This window comes from Eptesicus fuscus, chromosome 13, assembly GCF_027574615.1.
Source record: "Eptesicus fuscus isolate TK198812 chromosome 13, DD_ASM_mEF_20220401, whole genome shotgun sequence".
Classification (NCBI taxonomy): domain Eukaryota; kingdom Metazoa; phylum Chordata; class Mammalia; order Chiroptera; family Vespertilionidae; genus Eptesicus; species Eptesicus fuscus.
Window position 1 is genome coordinate 1,570,855 of NC_072485.1, and position 17,680 is coordinate 1,588,534.

Sequence of the window (17,680 nt, forward strand, 5' to 3'; positions counted from 1 at the left end):
CGCGAACCTCAGCCCAGTGCCCCACACAACTCAGCCTCCCAGAATCACACCCAAATGCTTTATTGTTCTGCTGAGACGCTTACAAATACTGAGTATCACCCAGCCTGGACCCTGCACCAGGCCCAGCGCTGGAGGGGGCGGGGAGGTGGGCTTAGTGTTAAGGCGGGAGGACTGCAGCCAGGCGGCCGGAGGCCTTGTCCTCGGCTCCATGGTCATCCCCTTCGGAGGTGGGAGGTCAGGGTCCCCCTCCCCTGAGCTCCTCCGGCTCAGGCGTCCTCAGGGAGCAGCCCTCTGTCCTGTCAGTGGAGCCCCGCACAGAACCCGAGGAAGGCCCTTCGAGCTCCCTCCTCCTCGGGACCCAGAGACCCTGACTTCATCCCCTCTGGCTCTAAGCAAGGCACGAGTGGACGGGAGGGCTGGCCGGGGCCAGCAGCTGTGGTCAGCGCCTGGAGACGGACGGGGAGGGAGGTGTGAGGTCCCATTTCCCCAACATGAGGTGCCCAAGGGCCTGGGCTGGAGAGATGATGGCACGTATCCTCAGATGGGCCCACAGCTTAAGCAGTGGGCGGAGCCACACAGCCACAGCAATTAGCATGTAACCATGGCAATGAAACGTTACTATGGTGACCATGGTGATGGGTCCGCTAAAAGGGGATGAGGCTGACCCCTCAAAGATAAAACTTGAGGTCTCTGGCCCTTGAACAAAGTAGTAAAAATACAAATGCGGGAGAACGATGCGGTGAGAGCAGGGTTTGAGAAGTACTGCCTGAGCTGTCACCCCACTCTGGAGGCGGCTCTGCTCGGGCCCCACGGCCCCTGCACAGGAGGCAAGAGGGGATCTTTGGCAGATTCTGGCGTCATAATTGTCCTTGACACAGAGAACACGTGTGGGAGGGCAGGACCCTGCGGGGTTATTGCAGGTTCTGGGCCCCGGCCCCGCCCGCCGGCTGGCTCTCCAGGAGGTCGGGGCTCAGCAATCCCGGCAGGAGCTCCTCACTGCAGCACGGGGCCTCTGCTCCGGGAGGCGGCCTGGGCCAGCGGGTGGCTGTCTCCAGGGCCAGCAGGGAAGCAGGTGGTCGGGCCTGGGCCCTGGGCCAGCCTGCGGGCCAGAAGCCCACCGTCAGTTCATGAACTGAGTGTAGCCCTCGGCCCCGGTGACAATGACGTCCATCCAGATGCGCATGGCCTCTGCGGACGGGGCCACCATGTAGTACAGCCGGTCGTGCGTCTTCACGCAGAAGGTGAGGGCCGGGTTCGGGCTCTGCGGAGGGAAAGGGGAGCGTCTAAGACGGAGCCACCCAGACGTGCAGCTTTCTCCTGCCCGCCCCGCCCCCCTCCGCCCCGCCACGCCCCCACCCGCCCAGCCCCGCCCTGTCCCCATGACGACCTGGAGCTCAAGGATGAGCCCTACATGGACCGGAACCCTAGACCCCACCAGCCAAGTGGAGCCCAAGCTGAGATGTTCCCCTCCTCGCCCTGGCAGTCCTTGGACCTGTCACGGTCATATTCTGCCAGGGGGGCCCTGGTCCTTAGCAACCCCAGGCACAAAAGAATTTCACAAATCAGACACCAAGGGCTGTTTCGTCTCATGCATTCTCTCTGCAAAAGCGTGGCTCAGTGGTTGAGCATCGACCTATGAACCAGGAGGTCATGGTTCGACTCCTGGTCAGGGCACATGTCTGGGTTGTGGGCTCAATTCCCAGTAGGGGGCGTGTAGGAGGCAGCCGATTAATGATTCTCTCTCATCACTGATGTTTCTCTCTCCCTTCCTCTCTGAAACCAATAAAAAAATATTTTTAAAATGCGGTAATTGTGGTTACTGTCTATGGGGGGGCACCTCGGGCACCAGAGTGAAGCTGAAACAGCTCTTTGGGGAAGGGGGGGAGGAGAAAGGAAGGGAAAGTTTACAGAGGGAGCAAGGGGAGGCCTTCGCTCGGAGCCTGCCCAGCACCCCGCAGTCCCGGGGCGCCCGCACCTTGGCCGCGCTGCGCAGGTGGTCGTAGTACACCTCCTCGATGGCCTGGAAGTAGATCACCCCCTTCAGTTTCGTCTCATGCTTGTCTGCAAAGGAAACAAGGGCCCGCTGAGGAGGCTGGGGGGAGGGCGTGGGAGGAGGTGGGGCCCAGTCCCCAGGGCGCAACCACAGGACGGTGGGTTAGAACGGTGTCTCCCCTGAGACACCACCACCCACCATCGGAAGTCAGAAATACACGAAAGTCACACAGCACGCTCTGGTCAGGTCTGTGGAGAAAAAGGCAGCGGGGAGTCTGACCTGGGAGACTGTGGGTGGTTTGCCGCATCGACCCGTTTGTCCTTTGAGCCAATAATCACACTTAGGAAAATGCACCTCACACGTGTGCAAAGTAACACGCTTACACACTCACCGCAGCGTGTCTGTACTCACAGAAGACTGCAAACCGCCCAGGTGCCCCCGAGCGGGTGCGGGGCACGGGCAGAGGACGTGCAGAAACCTGTGCTCTGCAGACCCAGAAGTAGCTCCAAACTGCAGCAGGGAGACATGGACATGCTGGGTGCAGAAAGGCCTCTAAGATGCATTCTCAGAAAGACAAGGAGTGTGTTCCCTTCTGTGTACAAAAGGGGTAAGAACACACTTGCTTGTTCCCATTCCCTTAAAGAAACACTCGACGGCCTACTTGGTTTGGCTCAGTGGATAGAGCATCAGCCCGTGGACTGAAAAGGTCCTGGGTTCAATTCTAGTCGAGGGCATGTACCCCAGTTGTAGGCTCCATCCCGGGCCCTGGTCGGGTGCGTGCGGGAGGCAACCAATTGATGTGTCTCTCACATCCATGTTTCTCTCTCTCTCCCACCCCCCCTCCCTTCCACTCTCTCTAAAAATCAGTGGAAAATATCCTCGGGTGAGGGTGAACAAAAAACAAGAGAAACACTAGATGGATACAGAAGAAATCAATTCTCGTTAGTGGGGCCTAATTCCCAATTTAAACCTTTTCTGTATTATGATTTTGAACTATATGAACGCATTCACCTACTCGACTCTAATATTACAAAGTGGAAGGAAGTATTGAGCATCTGGGGGCAGGTGGCAGGAAGGAGGAGGCTCACTTCAGTGGAGGTGGCTTGGGGGGGTGGGAGGGGGCACAGGGCCCGGCCATCTGTCGCAGGCCCACACTGCCCAGGCCCTACCAGCGGCATCCTGGACGGCGAGCCCGGGACGTACAGGAAAGACCACAGACCATCACGAAGGCATCCGGGCAATCACTGCTCAGGTGGCGGTGGCTGGCAGTGGGCACCCTCCCCACCCGTCTCCTCTGCGGCCCAAGTCATCGACCCTGGGTCCCAGCTGCAGCCCGTCCTGGGCCCCGCACACCCTCTGCCCCTTTAACTCGTCTTCCCTGATGCCGAGGCGAGGCGTGACCTTCCTGAGGCAACTCGAACCCCGCTGCCCGCGCTCTCAGCGTCTGCTGGCTCCGCCTGGGCACCGCTGCTCCTCGGCTTGGTACAGGCTGGTGCCGACCCGTCCCTCTGGCCTGGTCTCACACCCTCCCCTGCTCGAACCCCAAGCTCTACCTGGCCAGGCTGAGCCGCTCATGCTCCTTTAAAGTGTGCTCTGCACAGAGGGTGGCCTCCAGCCCATCCCTTGGCAAACGCCTCCGGGATGTGGAAGACCCACTGTGCGCATGTGCCTCTGTATGGTCGAATCTGAACCTTCCTTCAAATCCAGAGATCCACCTCCGCCAGCACCAACAACCATGTGCCCGGCACACAGTAGGGACTCAGGGAGTTGACTGAATGAGTCCCAGGCACCAGGATCCAGTGCGCAGCCATCACGCTCTAGCGCTTTGTTCAGTAGCTGCCTCCCTGACAAGCTCCATGGGAGGGGCTGCGGCCTCCTTGCTTATCACCAGAGCCGAGAACAGTGCCTGGAACTTATCAGATGCTTGGCAGTTGCTGAATAAATAAATGGATGAGCCTGGCCTGGGTGGCTCAGTGGTTAAGCATCGACCCAGGAACCAAGAGGTGGCCGGTTGCATTCCTGGTCAGGGAACATGTCCTGGTTGCAGGCTCAGTCCCCAGTAGGGGGCGTGCAGGAGGCAGCCAATCAACAATTTTCTCTCATCATTGATGTTTCTCTCTGTCCCTCTCCCTTTCTCTCTAAAATCAATAAAAAAAATATTTTTTTTAATAAATAAGTAAATGAATGAACCAATCCATGGAGGTGACCAGGTACACTCTGCACATCTGCCAGGGGTGGAGGAGAGGACAGACCCAGCGGGCCCGGGGCCCCCCTGGAGCTTGGCCTCTTCCGGAAGACCAGCTGTCGGGGTGGGCCCCAGGGCCTGCTCTGGGGAGCCTGTGGGAACTCACCCACATAATAGGAGAGGGTGCGCTTGAGCCGGTCGAAGACAAACCAGCGCTTCTTCCACGACTTAATCTTGCCGCCCATCTTGACCAAGTAGCCACGACAGACCTGGAGGGAGGCAGGAATGAGGAAGGACCCAATGCCCGGCCCTGAACCGTCCTTCCCTGAACCTCGAGCCCTAAGGTTCACAGAAGTGGCAGCACCTATGCCTGTATTGGGGGGGCGGGGGGGTTGTCCCCAACATCTCTTCAAGCTAGAACACCGGTCCTGAGCCAGACCTCGATGTCAGGGCAGGACAAGGCCAGGAGGGCCTCCGACCCCGGTCCCCTCCCCGCACCCGGTCCCCTCCCCGCACCCGGTCCCCTCCCCACACCCGGGCCTCGCCCAGCACCGGGCCACGCCCAGCACCGGGCCACGCCCACCTTGCTGCTGAGCACCACGTGCAGACAGGTGTCGACGCCGTGGCCCGAGGACTCGATGTGGGTCTTCAGGTCAAAGTCCTCCTTCCGGACGGGCAGGTAGCGGGTCAGGGGTCGTGCCTGGGAGCAGAGGGCAGGGTCCACAGTCTCCTCACTGCCCCGTCATTCCTTGTCCGAGCCCCTCAGCTTCAGTCCTGCACCCCACAGCCTGCCACCCTCCCTCCCTCGCCCATGGCCATGGCTCTGCAATGACCCAGCGGGCAGCCATACTTGTCTTGTCGCCCCCCTCCTCTCCCTCCGGGGCTGAGCGGAATAAAGCAAGAGGCCGCTGTGAGCAGGCTCTGGGAAGAGAAGCCCCACGGGACATCTGGTCTCTGCCTTCCCAGGGGACCTGGTCGGGGTCATGCCCCCTCTCTGGGCCTCCGTGTCCTTAGGTGGAAAACGTGGCTTTGAACGATATAACCCCCAGGTCTGTTCCACCTCAAAAATTCTCAGACTAACTCCACTCTGTCACCTGCTTTCTTTCTGCTCTTCCTTTCTGGGAAGAACATTAGAATGGCCCAAAAAGGAAACATCACAGATTAAAGGAAAAAAAAAAATGCACAGCTTCCAAGGACGCACCCCAAAATGGGGCTCCCTGGACCCACCGCCCCCAGCGCACTCAGCCCACGGCAGGGGCTAGAGAGTCCCACAGTGGCCCTGGCCAAAGATTCCAAACACCGAGGTAAAACTCACAGTTCTGATTATTTTTCTTTTCTTAATGTGTTTTTATTGACTTCAGAGAGGAAGGGAGAGGGAGAGAGAGAGAAACATCAATGATGAGAGAGAATCATGGATCGGCTGCCTCCTGCACGCCCCCTACTGGGGATCAAACCCACAACCCTGGGCATGTGACCTGCCTGGGAATCGAACTGTGACCTCCTGGTTCATTGGTCGATGCTCAACCACTGAGCCGCACTGGTTGGCCATGGCCTGATTGTTTTCTTCCTTCTCAGACCCAACCTGGGCAGCCTACCCTGGGGTCAGGGAATCAGGAGCTGTGGCTGCTGTCACCACGGGGCAGGTCCCAGGCCCCACCCGGGAGGCATGTGCACGCCCAGCCTGCTGAGCCCCGGCCCGCACAGGGCAAGGACCGGGACCAGAGACATGGGGACATTCCCCTCCCAACTCATTCCTCCTTCTGCCTCCAAATGTTCTGCTCACCATCGACCTATGAACCAGGTCAGGGTTTGGTTCCGGTCAGGGCACATGCCCAGGTTGTGGGCTCCATCCCCAGTAGGGGGCGTGCAGGAGGCAGCCGATCAATGGTTCTCTCTCATCATTGTTGTTTCTCTCTCCCTCCCTCTCCCTTCCTCTCTGAAATCAATAAAAATATATACGTTTTGAAAAAGCACTTGGACTTGCCTTTCGAGCTAGTGCGTTAGTTAGTTAGTTAGTTAGTTAGTTAGTTAGTTAGTTAAATGTTCTGCTGTCTCCTGAGCAAGGAGAAAGCCCAGAGTTGGTGTCTGTAAGAGGATGGACTCCTGTCCCGGAGAGACTAGGATCCTGGAGACGGAAACCATCAGCACAGCCAGGCCGTCCACTGTGGGGCCTGGAGCCATGAAGCTCGCGGGAGGGAGGAACAGCACAGATTTGGGGAGCAGAGACCAGGCCCCGAGAGAGGCCACGGGAGCCGCTGGTTCAACTCTCCGCTCCCACCTCTGAGGCCTGTTCAGACCATCTTCTCTGACCCGAGATGTCAGCGAGGGGGCTGCCATGCCCCACAACCCCCACTCCCCACACACACGCAAACGCATGCGCACACGTGCACATGCACACTGGCTGGGACAAGCCCCTGGGTCTCTGCTCCTGGGGCCTGACCGTGTCCTGGGGAGCCTGCTTGCGCTGAGCCAACAGCAGCCTCCTCCAGAGCAGAGCGGCGCTCCCGCCAGCAAGTGCCTGGCCTGTCCCTGCCCCGCGTGACCCACCCCAGCCACGCGCCTCAGCCCATCACCGCCCCAGCCCATCACCGCCCCAGCCCATCACCGCCCCAGCCCATCACCGCCCCAGCCCATCACCGCCACAGCCCATCACCGCCACAGCCCATCACCGCCACAGCCCATCACCGCCACAGCCCATCACCGCCCCAGCCCAGCCCATCACCGCCACAGCCCATCACCGCCACAGCCCATCACCGCCACAGCCCAGCCCATCACCGCCACAGCCCATCACCGCCACAGCCCAGCCCATCACCGCCACAGCCCATCACCGCCACAGCCCATCACCGCCACAGCCCAGCCCATCACCGCCACAGCCCAGCCCATCACCGCCACAGCCCATCACCGCCCCAGCCCATCACCGCCACAGCCCATCACCGCCCCAGCCCAGCCCATCACCGCCACAGCCCAGCCCATCACCGCCACAGCCCAGCACCGCCACAGCCCATCACCGCCCCAGTCCATCACCGCCCCAGCCCAGCCCATCACCGCCCCAGCCCAGCCCATCACCGCCACAGCCCATCACCGCCACAGCCCATCACCGCCCCAGTCCATCACCGCCCCAGCCCAGCCCATCACCGCCACAGCCCAGCCCATCACCGCCACAGCCCAGCCCATCACCGCCACAGCCCATCACCGCCACAGCCCAGCCCATCACCGCCCCAGCCCAGCCCATCACCGCCCCAGCCCATCACCGCCACAGCCCATCACCGCCACAGCCCATCACCGCCCCAGCCCATCACCGCCACAGCCCATCCCCGCCCCAGCCCAGCCCATCACCGCCACAGCCCAGCCCATCACCGCCCCAGCCCAGCCCATCACCGCCCCAGCCCATCACCGCCCCAGCCCATCACCGCCCCAGCCCATCACCGCCCCAGCCCATCACCGCCACAGCCCATCACCGCCACAGCCCATCACCGCCACAGCCCATCACCGCCACAGCCCAGCCCATCACCGCCACAGCCCATCACCGCCCCAGCCCATCACCGCCCCAGCCCATCACCGCCACAGCCCATCACCGCCACAGCCCATCACCGCCCCAGCCCATCACCGCCACAGCCCATCACCGCCCCAGCCCATCACCGCCATAGCCCATCACCGCCACAGCCCAGCCCATCACCGCCACAGCCCATCCCCGCCACAGCCCATCACCGCCCCAGCCCATCACCGCCACAGCCCATCACCGCCCCAGCCCATCACCGCCACAGCCCATCACCGCCACAGCCCAGCCCATCACCGCCACAGCCCATCACCGCCACGGCCCAGCCCATCACCGCCACAGCCCATCACCGCCCCAGCCCATCACCGCCACAGCCCATCACCGCCCCAGCCCATCACCGCCCCAGCCCATCACCGCCACAGCCCAGCCCATCACCGCCACAGCCACAGCCCATCACCGCCACAGCCCAGCCCATCACCGCCACGGCCCATCACCGCCACGGCCCAGCCCATCACCGCCACAGCCCATCACCGCCACAGCCCAGCCCATCACCGCCCCAGCCCATCACCGCCACAGCCCATCACCGCCACAGCCCAGCCCATCACCGCCACAGCCCATCACCGCCACAGCCCATCACCGCCACAGCCCATCACCGCCCCAGCCCATCACCGCCACAGCCCATCACCGCCACAGCCCATCACCGCCACAGCCCATCACCGCCACAGCCCAGCCCATCACCGCCACAGCCCAGCCCCTCACCGCCACAGCCCATCACCGCCACAGCCCATCACCGCCACAGCCCATCACCGCCACAGCCCAGCCCATCACCGCCACAGCCCATCACCGCCACAGCCCATCACCGCCCCAGCCCATCACCGCCACAGCCCATCACCGCCCCAGCCCAGCCCATCACCGCCACAGCCCATCACCGCCACAGCCCATCACCGCCCCAGCCCATCACCGCCACAGCCCATCACCGCCCCAGCCCATCACCGCCACAGCCCAGCCCATCACCGCCACAGCCCATCACCGCCACAGCCCATCACCGCCACAGCCCATCACCGCCCCAGCCCAGCCCATCACCGCCACAGCCCATCACCGCCACAGCCCATCACCGCCCCAGCCCATCACCGCCACAGCCCATCACCGCCACAGCCCATCACCGCCACAGCCCATCACCGCCACAGCCCATCACCGCCACAGCCCATCACCGCCACAGCCCATCACCGCCACAGCCCATCACCGCCCCAGCCCAGCCCATCACCGCCACAGCCCATCACCGCCACAGCCCATCACCGCCACAGCCCAGCCCATCACCGCCACAGCCCATCACCGCCACAGCCCAGCCCATCACCGCCACAGCCCATCACTGCCACAGCCCATCACCGCCACAGCCCAGCCCATCACCGCCACAGCCCAGCCCATCACCGCCACAGCCCATCACCGCCACAGCCCCTCACCGCCCCAGCCCATCACCGCCACAGCCCATCACCGCCACAGCCCAGCCCATCACCGCCACAGCCCATCACCGCCCCAGCCCAGCACCGCCACACCCCATCACCGCCCCAGCCCATCACCGCCCCAGCCCATCACCGCCACAGCCCAGCCCATCACCGCCACAGCCACAGCCCATCACCGCCACAGCCCAGCCCATCACCGCCACGGCCCATCACCGCCACAGCCCAGCCCATCACCGCCACAGCCCATCACCGCCCCAGCCCAGCCCATCACCGCCACAGCCCATCACCGCCACAGCCCATCACCGCCACAGCCCATCACCGCCACAGCCCAGCCCATCACCGCCACAGCCCATCACCGCCACAGCCCATCACCGCCACAGCCCATCACCGCCCCAGCCCAGCCCATCACCGCCACAGCCCATCACCGCCCCAGCCCAGCCCATCACCGCCACAGCCCATCACCGCCACAGCCCAGCCCATCACCGCCACAGCCCATCACCGCCACAGCCCATCACCGCCCCAGCCCATCACCGCCACAGCCCATCACCGCCACAGCCCAGCCCATCACCGCCACAGCCCATCACCGCCACAGCCCATCACCGCCACAGCCCATCACCGCCACAGCCCATCACCGCCCCAGCCCAGCCCATCACCGCCACAGCCCATCACCGCCCCAGCCCAGCCCATCACCGCCACAGCCCATCACCGCCACAGCCCAGCCCATCACCGCCACAGCCCATCACCGCCACAGCCCAGCCCATCACCGCCACAGCCCAGCCCATCACCGCCACAGCCCATCACCGCCACAGCCCATCACCGCCACGGCCCACGCACCTGAGAAAACTGCTTCTCCCGCAGCTTGACCTCCTTCTCCACCAGCTGCCGCCTCCGGCTGCTCTCGCTCTGCAGCCTGCGCTCCAGGTGCTCCCGCCGCCGCCGCTCCTCCTCCAGGGCCTGCCGCCGCAGCCCCAGCTCCTGCTCCTGCGCCACAGCCGGGTCAGCGCCCACACTGCCCTCTGCCTCCGCCCCAGCTCCTCCCAGAGCACCCACCGCGAGGGCAGCCGGGCCCGAGGAGCACCTGGCACCCACGCCAAGGCCCTGCTGTGGAGGGACATGCTCTGACGTGAGGCCCTGCTTCGAAGCCTGGCTCGGCCCCTGCACAGCAGGGGCCCTGCCAAGGTCATGCCGACCCTCAGCCTCGCCGCCTCATCTGTAAGGGCCGGGTGCCTCCCCTGGGGCCCCAGTAAAGTTACACCAGATCGTTCCTAAATGCCATCCCTGCCTCCAGGGAGGGAAGCGCTCGATAAACCCAGAAACTCCTGCGTTTTCTCTGAATTCCTGAAACACGGAGAACCTCAGCAACCTTTTTGACAGCGACTATACTCGGGGTCCTTCCCTCATCAGCAAGGCCCTCGGAAACTCCAAATGAGAAACGTTTATACTTCAACCTCATTTCCCTCCTAGGAAATGGCTTATGAAAGCCATAGTAGCAGCTTTTAAAAGTCGCTAAAACAGTGAGCCACAGAGCATGTCCTGATGTTCCGTGTCTGCATCACGACCATGACTTCTATACCATTAACGCTTGGCCAGTTCTCGCTAAAGCTCAGCACAATCTCCTTTCTCTCCATTTGCCACGAGGCGCTGTGAACGCACCCCGCTTTGGGGTGCAGCTCCTACAGCTCCGGGTCTGACTCCCTCCCAGGCCGGGCTCCTCGGCCTGGCTGTGCAGGGTGCACTGCGGTCCCCGTTGGTGTCCCAGCTCCAGGCCAACGTGAAGGAGACATGGCTCCCCGCAGCCGCCACTAGCCCCAAGGTCCCCACCCCCCCCGACACCTCTGCTCTGCCTGGGACATCGCCTTCTCTCTGTCCGCCTCCTCCCCCACCTGCTGCTTTTCCTGGCATCCCAGGAAGAAGGACAGCCACTCAGGGAGACAGGAATAAAAGTCCCTGCCCGGCCGGTGTGGCTCAGTGGTCGAGCTATGAACCAGAGGTCACGGTTCAGTTCCCAGTCAGGGTCAGGCCACCTGCGCGGGGTTGCGGGCTCCATGCCCAGGGTTGCAGACAGCCAATCAATGATTCTCTCTCATCACTGATGTTTCTCTCTCTCCCCTCTCCTCCCTCTCTGAAATCAGTATATATATATTTTTTTTTATTATTATTATTATTTTTTTTTAAGCCCCATTGTGGCCACAAGGTCCACAGACGTCAACACAGAGGTGGAATTCCCACAGGAAAGTCATGGCTGGGCGGGCCCCGGCTGCCCCCCTCTTTTCCTATGAGCTGTGAACATGAATCGCACCAAGGCTCCCTGTCCCTCAACTTTTCTCCTCAAGGGAATTTTGCAAGGAACATGTGGGTGACACGGCTTAAAGCGCTGGCCCTTGGCAGGCGGGAGGCGATGCTGGGACCCCCCACCCCGCCTCGGGCTCCGCGTCCAGTCTGCCTCACCCTGGACTCCATGAGGCGGCTCTTCTCCGCGTGAGCTTCTTTCAGCATCTTCTCCATCTCCTCGAGCCTCCCCACGTCCAGGCCGCTCACACTGAGGAGGGAAGGGGGCTGAGGAGGCATCCGGCAGGGGTGGCGAGTCCCGTGTGGGGGACGCAGAGCCGGCACTCGGCTGGATGGGGCGGGCGGGTACCTGGACACGGTGTCGGGGGAGCAGGCGGAGGCGCCGCCGGTGGAGGCGCTGGTCTCCATGCTGTCGGAGCTCTCCAGGCTCAGCGTGTCGTAGGCGTGTTCGCCCTCCTCCCCGCGCTCCCGCCCCGCCGGCAGGTGGTGCAGGATAGAGTGCATGAGAGGGGGGAAGCCCGAGGGGCCTGCCAGGAAGGGGGGCGCCCCATGCAGGGCATCCCACTGGCACTGAGCCTCGGCTGCTGCTCTCTGCTTCAGCTCAGCCAGTCTCCGCCGCTGCTCCTCAATCACCTGCTGCCCTGCGGGAGGGACAGCTGGGGTCACGGGGCAGCCCACCACCCAGAGAGGATGCCGGCAACATCGCAGCCAGAGGGAAGGAGCGAGCAGGAGAGGGCAGCGCAGGGCACCCACATCGGCCCCCGCCAGCCCCCCTGAGGCCCCCGGCACCGGGTGCGGCTGCCCTGCCCATGCTCAGGCCCATCTGGCCCCAGCTGCACGCCTGGCGTCAGCGCTCTCTGCATCCTGAGCCCACAGGGCACCGAGCCTGCCCAGGTGGTGCCCTGGCAGCAAGGCCCGCAGACGGGGACACGTGCGCCCACCCTGCCCGCTGGGGAAGGGAGCGGAAGAGAGGGCCCTGGAGTCAGTGCAGAGCCAGCCACACGCAGACACAGGACAACAGCAGCAGGGGCGGCGGGACCTGGGAGCGCGCTGAGGCCCACAGCTCAGCTCGAGGGGCGAGGCCGCCGGGCACCGGGGCTGGACAGAGTGCACCGTGCAGAGCCGGGCGGAGGCTGCCCAGCCAGAGCCCCGTCCCCAGCGACCACGTCTCCCTGCTGGGCCGGCAGCTGGGAGGGGCTCAGCGGGAAGCGGCTGGACTGTGGGGGACCCGTCAGCGGGGAGGAGGAGACAGAGGGGATGAGAGGAGAGAGGAGCGGACGTGGGCTTTCTAACAACCCAAGTGCCCTAAGCAACAAGCCTTCGGGTCCCCAGAGCAGGATCTTCAGGAGCGTTTCGGGGGGTCAGTCCACCCCTGCCTCCAGTCAGGGGGATGCAGCTCCCACTCCGGTCAGACCCACGCCCTTGCTTGGGGGCCCTCTAGGCAAGAGCTCACAGCACCCCACCCCCTAGGGTCCCTGCCCCCCAATAAGCACCCAGGGTGGCCCCTGTGGGTGTCGAACACCTCCCGGCAGTCGGGGTCCCCGTTAAAGAAAAACATCCTGTGAGAGGTACGGGCGGGGGGCAGACAGCGGGGCCCGGGGCACTCACCCTTCTGCTGCAGGGCCAGCTGGCGCTTGGTCTCGATGTCCTGCAGTGTGGCCGCCAGGGTGCGGGGAAGGCTGCCCGGGCCGTTCTGGGCGAGGGGCGCGCTCTGGAGGGAGACGGGGTGTTGAGTGAGGCTCAGGACACCCCCAAAGGCTTCCACGATGGCCTTGGCCTCTCCCCAGTAGGGGGTCTCCAGCACCCCCCCCCCCCGCCCATCCTGCTTGCACACTGGCCTCAGACCTTTGGGGAAGGGCTGCGGCCCAAGGCAGCCACGCTGAGCTGGGAGGAGGAGGAGGAGGAGCCCGAGGACGAGGGCAGGGGGGCGCAGGTGCGGGCAGGGGGGCTGGCGGCTTCCCCATCCATCTTGGAGCGGAACACCTGGCGGGGAGAGATGCTGCCTAGTGACCTGGCCCCCCACTGTTCCACCCCACCCCAGACCCCCCCACTGTTCCACCCCACCCCAGACCCCCCCACTCTTCCACCCCACCCCAGACTCCCCCACTCTTCCACCCCACCCCAGACCCCCCCACTCTTCCACCCCACCCCAGACCCCCCCACTCTTCCACCCCACCCCAGACCCCCCCACTCTTCCACCCCACCCCAGACTCCCCCACTCTTCCACCCCACCCCAGACCCCCCCACTGTTCCACCCCACCCCAGACCCCCCCACTGTTCCACCCCACCCCAGACCCCCCCACTGTTCCACCCCATCCCAGACCCCCCCACTGTTCCACCCCACCCCAGACCCCCCCACTGTTCCACCCCACCCCAGACTCCCCCACTGTTCCACCCCACCCCAGACCCCCCCACTCTTCCACCCCATCCCAGACCCCCCCACTCTTCCACCCCACCCCAGACCCCCCCACTCTTCCACCCCACCCCAGACCCCCCCACTCTTCCACCCCACCCCAGACCCCCCCACTCTTCCACCCCACCCCAGACCCCCCCACTCTTCCACCCCACCCCAGACTCCCCCACTCTTCCACCCCACCCCAGACCCCCCCACTGTTCCACCCCATCCCAGACCCCCCCACTGTTCCACCCCATCCCAGACCCCCCCACTGTTCCACCCCACCCCAGGCCCCCCCACTGTTCCACCCCACCCCAGACCCCCCCACTGTTCCACCCCATCCCAGACCCCCCCACTGTTCCACCCCACCCCAGACCCCCCCACTGTTCCACCCCACCCCAGGCCCCCGAGGCGGGCTATGACAAGGCCAGTCTCCAGCTGACAACAGCAGGGAGCCTCCGGCAGCCTCTGCCAGGCTGTGCCTCCTGGGCCAGTCCCTGGGCCAAGCCTGTGTCAGAAGAACTGGTCAGTGGGCCCAGGCGAGGGGCTCACACCGCGGGGCAGGGTGTGCAGAAGGCCAATGGGAGGCCGGCTCCCGGTGGTCCCAGCTCGGCCACCACCCGCCGCGTGGCCTGGGCTGTGCCCCCACACGGGCCTGAGCTTCCTCACTACGAAAGGAGGGAGCAGCCAGGCTAAGGGGCTGCGCTCCCCACAGCATCAGTGTCGGGGAGAAAGGCCTTTGGAGTCGGAGCCTGTCTGGAGAGGTGCCCCACGTCCACGAACCAAACCCTCCCAAGGGGACCCGGTCAGCCTGAGGGGTGCAGTGCCTTCACCAGGGGCCGGAGCCAATGGTGGGGCCTGGGCACAGCAGCAGGCCAGCGGGGGGGGGGGTGCTGGGGGGCAGCCTATCCAAACACTCCCACTACGCGGCCCCTCCCCCATGGCAGCACCGAGGGGACCCAGGCCTGTCCTCAGGGCTCTCACTTCAAAGTCTTTGTCCCCCTCTGTCCTGCCTCCCAGTGTCCCCCTGGGAAGACAAGGAGAGTAATGCTGGCCGTCCTCCCAGGACACTCACTCCAGTGCAACAGGCCCAGGGTGTGTGGGGCCCGGACTGAGTCTGGGAACAGAGCAGAGCCCCAGGCCAGCCCCACCCCTCCCACTGGGCAGGCAGTCCCGCCACCTGTGGCCTCACAGAGCTGGCCCGCCGGCTTAGAAAAATGCCAGGATGGCTGCCCGCGAGGAAGCCCTCAGGGCCACCTCAGGTCCAGGGGCCCACACCGCCCTGGCTGGACTGACCCCCACCGTCTACGGGGCATGTGTGGCAGGAGGACTCGGAGCAGAGGCGCAGGGATGAGGAGGGACAGGCAGTGAAGAGGGGGGTTACCTGCAGCTGACGAAAGGCTTTGGTGGGCAGAGGTGGGGGGGAGGAGCGAGGGGAGGCTGCTGCGGGGGTCCCCAGCCCGGCCATCAGCTCCTGGTACCACTGCTCTAAGTGCACAGCGGGGGGCAGCGGCCTCTCCGGCTAGGAAAGCAGGAAAGCGAGGAAGGGCGGGAGGCAGCGGAGGGAAGGAGGAAGACAGGGAGAAGAAAGGGAGGTTGGAGGGAAGGCCATTTCAGAGAAACAGACAGGAGGCGAGGGCAGAGGGCGAGGAAGGAAGGGAGAAACGAGAGCAGAGAGAAGGAAAGGGTTGTGGTGAGTGTGCTGAGGACACAGAGGAGCAGGGCACCACTCCAGGACACACGCGTGCTATGCCCGCAGGAGGCGAGCCACCAGCCCCAGCACTGACCACGCCCGGGCCGGCCCGGAGCTGGGAGCGGGGAGCAGACAGAGCCACAGCAGGGGCTGAGGGTGGAGGGACACGCCCCCCCCTGGGGAAGGTGGGATGGCAGTGGAGGAGGAGGAGGGCAGCCCAGGTGGGAACCAGGTCCTGGGAGGCAGAGGCCGCAAAGGCGGGCCTGGCGCGGGGCTGTGGGCACGGGCGAGGTGCCCCGTCGCCTTTAGCTGCTTGGGCATCGCGCTGGGGGAGGCCGGGGAGCAGGAGGGAATACAAGAGGCTGATGGGACTGGGACCCCAGAGACGGTCCTGCCCAGGGGCAAGGGATGGCGCGTGCAGGAGCAGAGGAGGCGCAGAGCCCTCGGGCACAGGCCCTCCTGCCAGGCAGAGCCTGCTCTCCGCGAGCTGCCAGGACTACAGGACCCCCCACCCCTTTGTCCAGGCGCCCTTCTCCCTCACGGCTAACCTGACGACAAACCCGCTCCCCGCCCAGGCACGAGGGGCATCCAGGACCCACCAGGCGGCCGGGGCACCGGTGGGCCTGCTCAGGGCTGGCCCCTCGCTGTCAGGCGGGAGCTGGGGGAGGCGCGGAGCACAGGTCCGCGGGAGCACAGCTGGAGAGCCTCGGCCAGGCCCGGCCCCTCAGTTCCCAGTGGGGGGAGGGGGCAGAGGGGAGGCCCGGATACCCAGACGTCACGCCTCAGGGCCACCCTCCATTCCAGACAACACCACTGCAAGCACAGATGGGCGGGCAGGAAAGGGCAGCAGAACCAGCTGTCTGTGGGCCCCTCTGGACCTCACTCCCCAGCGGACCCTGAAGGCCCAGCCCCGGGCAGGGGCCGGCGAGGAAGCCTGGGGAGGGCCATCCTTCAGGCCCAAGGCTGGGCTGTCGGGCTGCAGAGTGCCCGGAGCGCGCTCCGTCTCCATCACGGTGGGCGTCCCCCAGGGGGGCTCGCACACAGCCCCGAACACCGGTCACAGTCCCGCGTCCTCACACTGCGGCCCGCGGGCCACATGCGGGTGTTTGTGCCGTTTTGTTTTTTTACTTCAAAATAAGATATGTGCAGTGTGCATAGGAATTTGTTCATAGTTTTTTTTAAACTATAGTCCGGCCCTCCCACGGTCTGAGGGACAGTGAACTGGCCCCCTGTTTAAACAGTTTGAGGACCCCGGGGTCACACCATGCCCGAGGGCCTGCTCGCCCCATCCACTGGGAGGGGGCTGGAAGGGGAGGGGGAGACCCCTCTCAGGGCTGAGCAAGAAAGAGACCTGGGCAGGAAGCAGCTAAAAGCACAGGGGACTCTGCCCAGGGTCAGGGCTTGGAAAGATGCCAGCACACAGACGGTGGGGTGGGAAGGCGGGGCTGTCATATTCCCTGAGCATCTCCTCAGAAGCCCAGGTGTTGGGGGCACAGCATGCCGAATCAGAGCGGGGGAGCCAGGCCTGGCCAGGGGAGGCCGGGCCTAGCTCGGAGGCTGGATGCTTCCAGGGGTCACAGAAAACTGACAAGTGGCACACAGAATACGTGCAAATTAATATGCAAATGGACGCTCCGGTTTTTACGGGCTGCCCAGGCACTAGGGCACATCGCACTCACTCAAACCGGCACACTCCGGCCGGGGGCTGGCCACACGCCCGTCAGCGGCCGGGGAGGAGCACAGGCAGGAGCTGTGATGGCCTCCTGTGCCCTGCAGCAGAGCTGAGTGGAAGCGGGGGAGGGGGGGGGGGGAACAGAGGAGGCGCCCGCCCGAGATGACCCCGGGAACGGGCCCTGAGCCGCAGTCCCCAGTGCCACCTCCGAGGACTCGGAGATGAGCAGGTCAGCCTACAGAGAGGGCACTGGTGAGGTGCTCTCACTCACACTCCACCCGGCCCCCCACCCCAGCTCGAACGAGAGCATCATGGACCGGCCGCCTCCTGCGCACCCCACACTGAGGATCGAGCCCACAGCCCGGGCATGTGCCCTGAGCAGGGATTGAACCGCGACCTCCTGGTTCATAGGTCGACACTCAACCTCTGAGCCACGCTGGTCGGGCTAAAAATATATTTTAAAAAAGAAGACACAACAGCAGCAGCGGCAGCTGGTA

The 17,680-nt window shown here is 64.6% G+C and overlaps 1 protein-coding gene across 3 annotated transcripts in view; it reads right to left on the minus strand.

Moving 5' to 3' along the window:
• Window positions 1-53: 53 nt before the first annotated feature.
• Window positions 54-17,680, minus strand: part of PHLDB1 (pleckstrin homology like domain family B member 1) — a 46,603-nt gene continuing 28,976 nt past the window's right edge. For all 3 annotated transcript variants that reach the window (XM_054725162.1, XM_054725163.1, XM_054725164.1), the window contains 9 exons: window positions 13,269-13,406; window positions 13,032-13,134; window positions 11,773-12,064; window positions 11,583-11,673; window positions 9,969-10,115; window positions 4,762-4,878; window positions 4,345-4,447; window positions 1,976-2,061; window positions 54-1,261 (listed from right to left, as the gene is read on the minus strand). In XM_054725162.1, coding sequence (XP_054581137.1) covers window positions 1,121-1,261; window positions 1,976-2,061; window positions 4,345-4,447; window positions 4,762-4,878; window positions 9,969-10,115; window positions 11,583-11,673; window positions 11,773-12,064; window positions 13,032-13,134; window positions 13,269-13,406 — 1,218 coding nt within the window. In that variant the 3' untranslated portion in view covers window positions 54-1,120. The remainder of the gene's footprint in view (window positions 1,262-1,975; window positions 2,062-4,344; window positions 4,448-4,761; window positions 4,879-9,968; window positions 10,116-11,582; window positions 11,674-11,772; window positions 12,065-13,031; window positions 13,135-13,268; window positions 13,407-17,680) is intronic.